Raw genomic sequence first — 13,652 nt, 5'->3', positions numbered from 1 at the left:
ACAAACTGTCCTCTCCCTGACAGGACACAGAGACCCCGACACTTGGGAACCTCCCCTCCCTCCCTCCTCTCCAGCCTCCAAAGGGCTGCTGTGGTCATGCTTCCCAGGCTTTAAGAGGGGACCGGGGTTGAGACCCTACAATCCCAGCACAGGCTCTGCAGGGGTGGGGGAGCTGCTTGGGACAGGAAGCTTTTGTTTCTGCTCATTGTCTCTGCTACTATAAGGCAGGGTGGGTGGGGTGGGGGTTTTTGGGCCAAAGGATCAGCTTGGGCTCTTGGCCACCTCCAAATGCTTATGTATGTCATCACCTACTGCATGTGATGTGTTGTCCACTGACAAGAGCAGCAGAATACAGGCTTCTGCCCTCTGTATCTCTGGGCTAGGAGCTCACACTTCAGAATGTTCTGGGAGGCCTGTGGTGTATAGAGAAGAGCATCCTTTCAGAACAGACCTACCTGGATTCGGAACCTGGCTCGGACACTATGACTCGGTGACCTACAGCAAATTACTTCTCTGAGCCTCAGTTTCCTCATCGGCAAAATGGGGCTCATTATGCCCACTTGGGAGGGTTGGGGAGGTTCTAGACAACGAATTTAAGGCACGTAATAAGCTCTCACAAGAGGAAGCAGCTGTTACCTCCCCTGGAGGGCAGCCTACCAATCTCCCGTGGGCTGATGGACCTTCATGGATAAACCAAGTGTCCAGAGAGATGAATGGGGTGGAAAGCAGTGGGTGGGGTGTTGGTGGCATGCAGAATGGGGGCAAGCGTGACAGGAGCACGTGCGACCAGAGCCTGACGGGCAGGAGGCCGTAAGGTGGGGGTGAGCGGCAGGGCCCAGCTGGTCAGGTTAGTGGCTGTCCTTAGGAACCTTGGAAGCAGCAGGAATCAAGGGGGGGCCAGAAGCTCAGTGGCAGTGCCTGCAGCCTGGGTGGCACAAGGAGTCACCAGGAAGGAGCAAAGGAGCTCTAGACACAGACCTTTCAGTTGAGGGACCCGGCTGACAGGCTTTCCTGGCAGACCAGCCGCAGGCTGCTTTTCAGATGGTTCTGGAAGGTCAGTCTTTTTTGTGTCCTCTCCCCCAGAGGGGCCCTGGGGCTCTTGCTCCTCTCCAGGGGCCCCCAGAAGTGCAGCCCCTTCCAAATCCACCTCTGAACGTCCCTGTTCCTTCTGCACATTGGCTTTGATTTCCACGTGGAACGTGAACTCAGGGGGCCCGTCGTGCTCTTCCGCTGTGGGCCCTGCGCTGGGCCCATCGGGCTCTGAGACCTGGGGCTCTGTGGAGACTTTGGAGAGGAAATTGACAGGGAGGGGGATGGCACCCTCAGCTGGGAAAGCGGGGGTGCCAGTGGCCTCTCTGGAAACTGTCTGGGGGGATGGCCCATCTTGGGTTGGGGAGCTCTGCAGACTTAAAGCGACCTGGGAGGGAGGGGAGTCCTGGGGTGAAGACTCATCGATGTCACGGTCTTCATCAACCTCGTCACCCCCCAGTCTCTCTTTGCCCTGGTCCCCCTTCAGAGGTGGCCCCTCCAGGCGCAGGTCTCCTAAAAGCTGGTGCTCCAGCAGCCCTAGGCTAAGGTGACTTCCCTGTGTGTCCTTAGGTTGTGTCCCAGAAGGCTGGTGCGTGGCTTCTCTGGAGCCTTCAGGCAGGATGGGAGCCCCAGGCATGTCGGATGTGTGCTGGCGGGTCAGACCCAGGGTCCTCGGGTCGGTGGCCGCACCGCCACGGTGCCCCGACTCGCCGAGGAAGCTCTCCTTGACACTCCCAGGCTCTGTCTGCAGATGTCCAGGGGAAGCAGGCTGCGGAAAAGCCAGACCTTCCTGGACCCAGGACCCTTGTTTTGGTGCCCACTCCTTGTGGGGCTCCTGAGGGCTTCCTGTTGGAGGAGGTGGTTGGTAGATGGGATGATTCTGGGAACGGCAAGACATCACCAGGATGGGAGCTTCTAGCTGCTTCTCCCCCAGAGGCAGTACGGAGACCCCAGAAGCTTCTCTGCCGTGTGCAGGCTGGACCTGAGACCTAAGCCCATGTGCCAGGGGCCTCTCCGACACTTCCCTCTGCTGGCTGGGAGCTCTCAACTCCTCTAGGTTTGAACAGGCAGCAGTGGCAAAAGGTAAGCAAGGGCGCACTGATTGTTAAGAGAGGGAACAACTCTTCAAATAAGAAAAGGACATTTAAACGGCATCGCAAGCCTGCCTAACAGAGAAAAACGAGGGCCCGCTCTGGGCTCAGCCTCGCTGCTTTTGTTTGCTCAGAACGAATGCTCTCTGGTCTACCTGCCACCAACTCGCCGGGTGACCCTGGGTGAGCACGTCCCCTCTGTGTGCCTCAGTTTTCTCATCTTGGACCTGGTGACCGCCAAGGCCCCATGTCGTGCCGTCTTATTCCCATATCCATGACTGCTGGCCCCGCTGTGGGGCTGTGTTGTGCTTGCTCCACAGAAGCTTCTCCAACTCTCCAGGGACCTGAGTGTCCTGAAGATTCTGGATTCTGGCTGGGACCTAGCTTAAGGTGCAGTGAGGCTCCCCTTTCCTCTCCTCTCGCTCTGTTCCCCCTTTTGCCAAATAAAACCAGTAGGGGCCCACAAACCAACCCTGCTTCAAGCCCATGCTCTGACTGATAATGGAAAATGCAAAATTTATCATCCTCAGGGCTCCAGTCTTTACTAAGAGACCTGCTATAAGATTCCTATGAACAGAAATACGATTTGAATTTATCCAGGTCGTGGATCGTGGACAGGCCTCTTGCAGGAGGTGAGACGACCACCGTGGCAGCAACGGGCTCCACGTGGCAGCCACCAACTTGCAGGGACCACTGTGTCACCTGGTCACACAACAACCTAGTTGATGGAGGGCACACTTTGTCTTCTTTTTCTGGTTCATTCACGCTACATTCATGTGAATCTTTAAAGTATCTGACTGTGTATTAAGGACAGGAGAGTTATGCTTTTTGCTCTTAATAAACATTATATATATTTTTAACTCTCAACCCTTCGACAATCCTACCTACTCCCAAAATAACCCGCACAACTCTCCAGCTCCCCTGTAAACAACACCTAGAACCCCAAAGGATTTAGGAGCTTGGAAGAGAAAGAGATTGGATGAGGGGAGGGGAGGGAGGTGAACGAACACGTATCTACACACGGGTGCAGCTGTGGGTGCACAGGGCTAACGTGACTGTCCTCTCTCCTCAGCCCAGTCGGAATCTGTGCAGCTGCCTGTTAGCTCACTGCCAGGAAGCCCAGCCACAGCTCCCCTTCACTTCTCACCGGTACCTGGGGCCTTAGCTCACGATCTCATTCATTCTGTGTTCCTAGCACCGCCCACAGTGCCTGCACACAGCAGGTGATTCATAAATGAATCCTGCAGGGTGAACTGATATCAGGAAGACATGCTGATTTCTGCTTTCCTCGGGCTCTACTGGCATCTTACTGGGGTGCTTGGTCAGTCTCCGGGAAGAACTGCCCCAGTGACAGCGATGCAGGAAACAAGGTCGGTAGGGGACACCTGAGCAGGTGCCTCAAGGCCATGACTTCCTTTCCACCAATCAGCTCAACAGACCAGAGGCAGCCGTTGCTGCTGTGACCACGCCCGGTCTCCATCCCGACAGGCCAGGTCTCCACCACCTTGTAGAGAAAGCTTTCCTCCCAGAGCTTTCTAGAGATTGCTCTTGATCGGGAGATCACTGTACTGATGTAGGCAAGACTTAAAAAGACTCTCATTAAAAAAAGAGACAAGGGCCCCAAACATGAATAGTAAACATACCTCGAAAATCCATCAATACATGATTGTACAGTGTGTGTGTGTGTGTGTGTGTGTGTGTGTGTGTGTGTGTGTTGACCAATAAGGAACCTAACATAATGTAACTGCACTGCTGGAGGAAGGAACCAGGCTGCGAGAATATTCTAGTCAGATCCCAGGATACTGTGCTCAGTCAATATTAACCACAGCAATTACCAGGGGTGGGGGTTCCAAGGTAAATAATATCTGGGTAAGCAGTCTGATTGCTTCAGGAGTCCAGACACATTGTCCCCCAGGCCGCCTCAGGAGGTCTGGTCCTCGTGACACTTAGAAAAGAAAGGCCCACCCTCGAGGTGAGCGGGACAGGGTAAGGCCTTCCCACATCTCTCTCAGCATCCTCTAGCCCCATTCTGAAACATTTTTCTCAATCTTAGTACTTCACGAGCACAGGCTACCGGGGGTTTTCCTTCTGCAGCAGGAGAGAGCAAGGGAGAGATCTAACAACTTTTGTTTACATGGCTCTTTCTAATCTGTGTTTTAGTACAAAACAGATGGCAGGCTTTTGGCAAATAAAGTGTGTTTGTGGATCACCAGTGTGTCGGAATTTCAAGGGGTTTCGCTGGAGGGCACCAGGCTTGGCAATTTGGACCAGCAGCCCCAGTCAGGGCATTAAATATTGGCCTTGGGAGCAGAGGTAGAAACCTCCGTATATTGAGATTTGTGGCCGATTTCCCTTTGAAGATGTTACCTGATGTTCATCTCTTGTACCTATGTGATTCATCGGAAAAACTAAAAAATTCAGCCAGCACAATAGTAAAGTTTCCAGAAAAGATGTTGAGCTGACATTTTCATTGCATAGAATATGTTTTAGGGGCATAGAGACACAGCATGCAATAAAAATGTATAGAAGAAACTCAAATTCACATCTCTTAATGAAAATAAATGATCATTTCACAGGTTATAAAAGCCTCTAATTTTACCTAAGCTGAAAAATCATGACCTAGGGGTGGCTGGATGGCTCAGTTGGTTAGAGCGCGAGCTCTGAACAACAGGGTTGCCGGTTCGATTCCCACATGGGCCAGTGAGCTGCGCCCTCCACAACTAGATTGAAGGACAATGACTTGGAGCTAATGGGCTCTGAAGAAACACACTGCTCCCCAATTTTCCCCAATAAAAATAAAAAAATAAAAAGTTAAAATCTGAGCTGAATTTTCAAAAAAAAAAATAAAATAAAATCATGACCTAGAAGAAACAAGAGCCAAGATTCTAGTATTTAACATACAGACCGAGGTTCCTCCCTTATGTTGATTATCTCCTCTAATATTTTTTGACACTCTTTGTACGCTTAAGAACGAAAACACACCTTTCCGTGCTATGTGAATTGAGAAACACTAACTCACTAGGGGGTGGTGACCCTTTTAGGGGCAGGAATGTATACTCAGGCCTCAAAATACTGTTAATGAGATGCTTCTTCAGGCACAATCTTCCTAAAACCAGACGGCCCCACGAGCGGTGCTAAACATTGCACAAACCAAAATCACTTTCTGGAGACTAGAACAGTGTCTTCCCAGCTCTCTTGCAATCTAGAAGTTCCACATCACGCAGCAGGCTCTGAAGTTCATTTATGCAGTAAATGATTGAAAAGAAACCCAGCCCACACTGTCTCCGAGGTCTCCATTTCCTAAAATAAGAAATCTCTAGGATTTAAAAAATTGAGTTCTTAAAGCAAGTATGCTAAGTGATTATACAAAGTTACTTTTCTTGAACACAGCAGTTTTGGTCCCTGAGAAGAAAAATCATTATGAGGTTTGATGGTTGCACAGAAGAAAGTCGAAAAGAACTAGCTTGGTGGCGATATGGTGGCGGCCTTGCTCCCAGGACAGGCCAGAGGGCAGGCTGCAGGGAGAACAGCCATATTTGCGTTGCTCTTGGACATTCATTCTCGACTCCCCAACTACCCTCAGAACACTACACACCTTCGGAATGACTCAGAAATAATGTTAGGAGGGAAAAAAAGGGTGGCGCTTTTTCTATATCTGAAAGGCCCATATTTGATATCCTAAAAATCTCCTGGGCCCGTGAATGCTCTTTTCAAGGTCTAGTCCATCTGCGTGTTGCCATCTCCCTCCTCCCAACCCCTGAGCCTTGGAAGGCAATTCTAGCCACTGACCTTGAGTCACATGTCCAGCAGCTTGGTCTTCCAGGTTGGGGGTGTCTCCAATGCCCGCTTCTTCAGCTGGTTGACAGAAATGAAGGACATAAAAGCAAAGACAGTTATTGTGTGTGAGAAACAAAGCTCTCTGCATCTTCTGGTATTTTTCTGAAAACATTCAAAGAAAAGGCACATCGTGGGCCGGCCCGGTGGCTCAGGCGGTTGGAGCTCTGTGCTCCTAACTCTGAAGGCTGCCGGTTCGATTCCCACATGGGCCAGTGGGCTCTCAACCACAAGGCTGCCGGTTCAATTCCTCGAGTCCCGCAAGGGATGGTGGGCTCCGCCCCCTGCAACTAGCAACGGCAACTGGACCTAGAGCTGAGCTGCGCCCTCCACAACGAAGATTGAAAGGACAACAACTTGAAGCTGAACGGCATCCTCCACAACTAAAACTGAAAGGACAACAACTTGACTTGGAGAAAAGTCCTAGAAGTACACACTGTTCCCCAATAAAGTCCTGTTCCCCTTCCCCAATAAAATCTTAAAAAAAAAAAAAAAAGAAAAAAAAAAAGAAAAGGCACATCATACGAGTACCACCTGGCTCTCTGCAAATGTTACTGCTGGGATGTTAATGCAGACAGCTCAATACACAAACCCCACACACCCACACACCTTACAGGTGACCACGATCCAGTAGGAAGGACCTACCCTGCAGTGCGCCCGGGGTCCTGAGCACCCTGCTCGACAAAGACACACGGGATGGGTGAGGTCAGAGGAGCAATGTGCTTCTCAGTCACCGCCATGGGGCCTGTGTCTGAGTGGTGAGTGGTGGCTGCACTCAAGTCCAGCCAGGGTTCTGGGGGGCAGAGGTAAGGGAAGGACTAGATGTGGGCTGTGGAGTCAGGCTGGGCTTCACACCCTGGTGCTATTATTTATTTAACCTCTCTGAGCCTCCTTTTCCTCATCTGGCACCCTGAGGTGACAATACTGGTTCATCTTGTAGGAGGGTGATAAGGATTAACGCGAGGATTTGTGTGAAGTGTTTAGCAAAGCATGTGACATAGGGTGGGTGCCCCAGAGCCATCCAGTCTCTTTTCTCCAACCACTGGGCAAAGCCTTTAGCTGCATGCCCAAATAGGTGCTGGATTAGAGGGAGGCCAACAGTGCTAGTGAGCAGCTGTTGGGGTGTCTTGGGCTCCTGCTTAGGGAGTCACAGCTCACCCCAAAGACAGGAGACTGAGACCACATAGCAACAGCACGGAAATCCATAAACTGTAATACAATGCCAGTTTCAGCATCACGAAAAGTCAGGATATTGCTGCAGGACAGTGGGTACAACTGTCCAGAAGGAGTTCATAAGGCCAGCTGGCCACGAATGCACAGGCACTGGGCTCCCGGCCCTGGAAGAACCAACGTGCCCTGGTGGAGAGTGACAGAGAGGCCACCACCCCTGACAAATGCTACAAGTTGTTGGCTGGGCCACCAGTCTTTTCCCGCAGACCTGCGACAACTCAGTCTCTGCACCTAAAAGAAACACCAAGATACCATCGCTAGCCAGCACAGGCCACCACGGACGGAGAGCACAGAGGGAAAAGGGGGACCGCTACCTGATGGCCTTACAAACACCTAGCACATTGGCTGCTCCGGGGCAGCTGTGGTGAGGGTGAGAGGGGGCCCGGAGGTCGGCTCGGGAAACTCCCATCTGCCAGCTCGGAGGCATGACCACCCTCTGGGGACCCGCAAGCTGACACTGTATGTCCCAGGAGGTCTCATGGTGACACTCCATGTTATCTGGCAATAGCCAGCTGTCCAGGAGGCACTCTGAATATAGGTTCCATCTGAGTTTCTGATGAGGTTACGGAAGGAAATCTCAGAGTGACAGCAAGTCCAGCTAAATGGCAGAGTCCTGGAGACGGAGAACATGAGGAGGCATGCCAGGATGATGTCACCGCAGTGGCACTGGGGAGCGGGCAGCTTTCACATGCCAATGCAGAGTTGTGATATCTGGCCCTGGTGCAAGTCAGAAATTGGAGGCTGCCGGTAACTGACAACCCCCGATACCCGCAAGGGAGGCGCGTGCTCAGAGAAGCCAAAGGGAGGAGGGAATATGTGTGACAGTGGCTGGGCCATCACATCACGATATGGCCTCTATATCCCTGAAGCCCCAAGAGGCTCCCATCCCATTATGGCAGGGGTTCCTGCAGTGGGGTAGCCATACTGCACCCCCAAATGGACCTCACATGAGAACTTTCACTAGAACACCAAGATACAGCAAATGGGACAAGGCAAAGTGAGGTGCTAAACTAAGGTACATTCTGTCAAAGTCAACAGCTGATAAAATGTCCCCCGACTCTGGAACCTCCCACCTCATGGAGGAGGTAAAGGGTGGAGAGGATGGAAGGGAGAGTATTTTTGAGGAGGATCTCTTTGGAGAGAACAGCTTTGGGGGTTGGCCATGTAACCAACTGCAATCTCAGCCCCAGTGAAAGGGTTTCAAGGTAGCACTTGGAGACACTTGGCATGTGTCTTTGGGGAGCGACATGGTGGACTGCTGTCAGAACCCCACCTGGGAAAAACAGAGAAGGAGACAGGTTGAATCTGGTTTGGTGGGGGAGCAAAGAAGCATGGCGATGGTCCTGCAGTTGGGCTGCTTCCCCAGATTTGTTTGGGCAAACACTGTCTGTGTGTTTCCCACAGACCTGATATGGGCACAAGGCAGCCAGTGGGATGCTTTAGACTATGTCCGGCAGTCCACCAGCAAGAGCAAGCCGACCTCCGCAGAGGTGAGGCTGGAGGCACATCTTTAGACCGCAAGGGGATGAGAGAGGAAATGTCTGCCTGAAGGACCTTCGGGGGGATTAACTGGGAAGATGGGCGTCTGGAAGATTTCAAAAAAGTTTCCCATAGGAAAGGAGTCAACTTTGAACTGCAGAGTATGGAGCCAGCTCAGAGCAGTGCCAACCCAATACAATATTCCTGCCACACCCCTCCTTCCCAGCCCCACAAGCTGCAACCCTGCAGAGCTTTGACCTTTATATGGAGTGGACATTCTAATTAGCATTTGCAGACTGTGTTTTGTGACTAAGGAGACAAAAGTCCTTTTGATTACCCAGGAGTAATCAAAAGTTGGCTAGAATTTTCATATGGGGCAGGAGAAGAGTGTCCCCCCCCACACACTGGATAAATTGTAAAGGGACAGCGGGAGACCAAAACCAAGGGACCATGATCTCATCCATGAGTCATTCTTCGCCCTTCAAACAACCTTCACTGTCAAGGATGGACCACTGGCTTCAAGAACATCCTTTTCCCCCCATTTCGGAAGTCCAAACTTGCAAAGCCGAAACTGCTTTGAAGGGGTTGGGTGGTGCCATCTGGCCCCCACATGAGTGTTCTCAGCACATGGAGCCCCGAGAAAGGCTGCGGGCTTCCCACGTGGCTGTGTGAGCCCCGGCTTTAGGAAGGAAAGCCTCTCCTGCCTGGGGACATGTCTCCCTCTCTCCATTGTTGGTGAACTCCTGTCCAGAGCTCTCCTGCATTTCTTGTTGAGAACCCTCCAATCAACAAGCCAATGACTGGAGTTCTTTACCTAAGCCTGGCCAAGGGACGTGAAGGACATGACAGCAAGAGCTGTGCTAGCCATTTCCCCAGGGCCTGAGCAGCTCTGGGTGACTCTGGTGGTCCCGAGTCCAGGGCTATTTCTGGTCGGTGCCTAGATGTCTGGGCTATTCCCCATCATCCGTGTTGACGGGACAGCCCTGTCATGCCTGTTCTATGCAGATACGTTTGAAGAGACAGTTCTAGGGCTGGATGCTAGTACCTACATATCGCTGAATTCCTCAGGGGTCGTCCAAGTAAGGTTGTCTTCCAAAGGTGTGGGCCCGTCATCTGGACCCCGCTGCACACTCATTGCTCACCAGCCCCTAAGAGGTGACCCTGTGGCTGGACAGTCTGAGCAGGGAGTGGACTGAGCTCAGAAGTGAAGAAGGCAAGATCTGCCACCAGCCTTCCTCAGAGAACCCTGTGCAGCTGCTGTGCTGACTGAGATAAGGAGAGGAGAAGCAGAAGAAATCCAGAATGGCTTCTATCCTCGTGAAGGCTGGCAGGCAGCCACGGAAGCCACAGGGCATCAAGGCAGCAAGCTTGGAACAACCCAAGATTCCCAGAAGCCCGGTGTCTGCCCACATTCCTGCCTCACTTAGAGACGGGAGTAACCCCCCACACATACCCTTTCCTCCAGCAGGTCAGCTGGGAACCCAGCAGGGGCCTTTCACACCAGCCCTGGGATCACCCTCACCTGTGGTTCCTTCTGGAATCTCCATGTGGGGCTGAGCGGCCACCAGCTTGCCAGGGGCTCCCTCATCCACTAAGGGCGCTGTCACATCTAGAAACCACCAAAAAATCACCTTTGGGGGGGCCAAGGTGAGCTATGCCAAGCCCCTCACTTTGCTTCTTGTGCGGGAGCAGTGCAGGGTGGGGGAGGCAGAAGGGGACTCAGCCGCATGCAAAGAAGCCACACCACAAAGCAGGCCCAGAACTGCCCTTCCTAACGTCTCCCCAGGAAGCACATTAATATTCGGCTTGAGTGGCACCAACCCATGAGATGCTCAGGCCATCTGCCAGGAAAGCTGGGGACAGCCCCCACGTAAACACTGCAGTGAAAGAGACTGTTGGGGACAATCCCAAGAGTTTTTAAAGAAGAAATATTGAAAACCAGATGACTGTTCACAGGTGTTTGATCCTTAAGGAGGTGGAAGAGAGGAGAATGGAGCTGGGACTAAGGCAATGCAGGAACTGGGGTGAGAGCCAGGCGCTATAGCTCTGGTGTGAGGCTCATGGTAAGTCTACTGTCTGATTTGGGCCTCAGTTTCCTCATCTGCACAGTGGGAGTATCATCTCCAGCTGACCTCCAAGGTTTCCTCCAGCTCTTACATCCTGTCCCCCTGAGCCCATGATGGTTAAGAAGCACAGAGCCCCTGGGTAACAATGAATGGGCCTGGTCCTATCCAGCGTCGGATGCGTGCAGGCCCAAATGGGTCCACCTTCCGAGCAGAGGCGAACGTGAAGGTCCACTACCAGGAGCTGATGTCGGACTCTCAGAAAGATGAGCACTCCCAAACCTGCTTTCCTCCCGGAGCAATGGCCTGGCTCACTCCCAGGCCACTCCGGGCAAACAGAGGGAGTTGTCAGCATTGAAAGCTTTCCAAGAGCCTGAGTCAGTTTAGACAAACGGAGTCCATTTTAATTATGGCCTCAGGGGCAGGCAGAGCAGCCCGGCAGAGCCCGGCTCCAGCACGGCCTCCTTCCCTCCAAGGTGGGAGCTGAAGCCGTTGGGGCCCACACCTGTACAGGATCCAGAGTATTTGGTTGGAAGATTCTTCCAGAATAATTCTGATGGAGCGCTGAAATCCATGATTTGGAAGGCTGGTACGGAATCTGGCATTCGTGTTTCAGGACTGTCTCAGGGAAGCAGGCAACTTACAAAACTGTCCTAACGAGATCAGCAGGATGATATCTTGCGTCACTGGCTCGAAGGAGAGCAAAGAGCATTTGGCCTGGTATTCTCTTCTCTAGGCTGAGAATTCAGGGGTGGGGGAAGGGCCATGCCCACTATACCCTCCGCAGAGGCACCCACCTACCAAGCAACTGGCAGGCGCTTGACAGCCCCTTTCTGAATTCATCCACAGGTGGACGCCTCGGGAGATGCTGGGGCCAGGTCCTCATCCTGTGACACAGCAGCCAAAGTCATGGGCAGGGCCCAGAGAAGTGCTAAGAGCAGAACCTTGAGCCTCCCTGGGGAGGATGAAGAGATGGGGGCGGGAGGCAGATACCATGGGCTGGTGTCTCAAAAGCCATTTTCAATTCCCTTCTCCCTTGATTTCTCCTACTAAAGAGGTTGGAAAGCAAAATGCTCAGTGCCCCAGCCTCCCTTACAGCCAGGGGTGGCCATGAAACCCAATTCTGGCAAATGAGAGACATAAGTGGACGTTGACCAGGTGTGGGCTTGCAGGAAAACTTTCGCTTTCCTAATGAAAAAGGAACATTCTTGATTTCAGGCCCGTTTTGGCCACTTTGCTACTTTTCTTCCTGCCTGGAAGTGCAGCAGCCATCTTGGAACCACAAGGCAAAAATCCATCCATTAAGGACAACAGAAAATAAAGACAGAAGAGCACTGACGATACTGGGGACCTGCTGCCCAAGTCCAGACACCTTATTATGTAAGACAAACAAACCTCTTCACGTGTATGCCACAGTTGGCTGGGATTTCCAATCAAATGCAGGCCTGACATATGACTAGATGGGAAACGAGAGAAGGTGGTTAAAACCAGGAGCAAGGAGCACTTCAGGAGATACATGAGGAGGAGGGGCTTGGTGGCTGTGTTTGGGCACCGCTCTCACCCTCTCCGAGTGTGCCTGCCTCACAGCACACACGATGAAGGCACCTTACTTGGCACTAGCGAGCAAGGCATCAGAGCAGGGCGTGGCCCCCGCCACATTCCGGAGCCCTGTCCTGCAAAGCATTGAGCGGAACATATCTCTCAGCCAGAGGGAGAGGCAGCAGCAAATGCAGCCAGGAAGGGTGGCACACAGGGGCTCACAGCATGGCTACGCCCAGGCTGGCGCATGGAAGGGCCTGTGTGAATGAAGCAGTGAGAGGAAGAAGGCCCCACCTTCGGCCGTCGGAGTGCTCTTAGCATCAGAGGTTTCAGAGCCTGGTTCCTCAGATCCATCATCGGCGGGAGTCTGCAGGGGAGATTCTGGAACATACACAATGAGCCCCTCAGAATGGCTGCCTCTTCCCACCCTCCCTTTTGACTATTGTCTTATGGAGCCAAAAATCACTCAGCATGGACTCTGATGGATAGAATGTGGACTCATGATAAAACCACAAAGGGGACCAATCCCACCCCCACTTCAATACGACTGTGTCCCCAGACCAGGGTCATCAGGCAGACATAGGCTGATGAGTAGCTGTTCTTGGGCACGAAGAGACATTGCCTTTGAATCAGCTGTGGTTCCAATTGAGGCAGAGGCTCTTGTATTGACAAATGGCAATAGATACCAGAAAGCTAAGCCACGTAAACCTAGGGCTTTGTCTTTCCTTACTGGAGAGATTCATCGGAGATCATCACCATTGGTTAAAGGCAAGCAGATACCTGAAAATCACTCAGAGATCCAACTCCTTCCTCTGAAAAGGAATTGATTACTTCTCACTGGATGACTGGTGCCTGGACTTCACCCAGCATCTCTCATAGAAGGATCTCCAAGTACTGACCAATACACCTTGAGTGACACCAGAAAAGACAGCCACAGTTGAGGAAAGCTGTCGCTTCAGAATCCGAAGCCAAGGAAGCTCTCTGGTGGACTCTGTAAGAGCCACTCCACCTGGGATGGGCGGTGGCCTTGGGGTCAGTTTCAGGACAGGGGGCTGGTTCTGTGCAAGAAGCAGAACCCCGAGATGAAAACAGACAGTGGTGTTCAAGTACACTGCAAGATGGGACACCCTGCACCCTTTGCTGAAACGCAGTCCCTGGACACCCAGCCCTGGTCTTGCCCATCCCAGCAAAGAAGGGCGAATACTAAACAAACTTCCAGCGAGCACACAGCTTCTGGCCCTGGAGCTCGCAAACACCTGCAAACTGCCTCACGTAGGCTTCGGACAAATGGTTAGCAAGCACGATGCAGACTGTGGGGTCCTGTATTACTAACCAGCCTTGGCTGTCAGAGCACAGGAGCATGGGACGTGAGGGGTCCTCAAGCACA

At 52.3% G+C, this 13,652-nt stretch overlaps 1 protein-coding gene across 14 annotated transcripts in view; it reads right to left on the bottom strand.

The window, feature by feature from the left end:
* Positions 1 to 13,652, bottom strand: part of MAPT (microtubule associated protein tau) — a 94,103-nt gene that overhangs the window by 28,825 nt on the left and 51,626 nt on the right. For 5 of the 14 annotated variants that reach the window (XM_081028416.1, XM_081028410.1, XM_081028420.1 and 2 more), the window contains exon 3: positions 5,910 to 5,975. In XM_081028416.1, the coding sequence (XP_080884542.1) occupies positions 5,910 to 5,975 (66 nt within the window). Of the gene's footprint in view, positions 1 to 978; positions 2,083 to 5,909; positions 5,976 to 10,185; positions 10,273 to 12,559; positions 12,647 to 13,652 lie in introns of all 14 variants that reach the window. The other 9 variants (XM_081028408.1, XM_081028419.1, XM_081028409.1 and 6 more) reach the window with 3 other exon arrangements.

This window comes from Rhinolophus hipposideros (assembly GCF_964194185.1).
Source record: "Rhinolophus hipposideros genome assembly, chromosome: 20".
Classification (NCBI taxonomy): Eukaryota; Metazoa; Chordata; class Mammalia; order Chiroptera; family Rhinolophidae; genus Rhinolophus; species Rhinolophus hipposideros.
The sequence above is the reverse complement of the archived record's forward strand: the minus strand, read 5'-3'. Positions and strand labels throughout refer to the sequence as shown.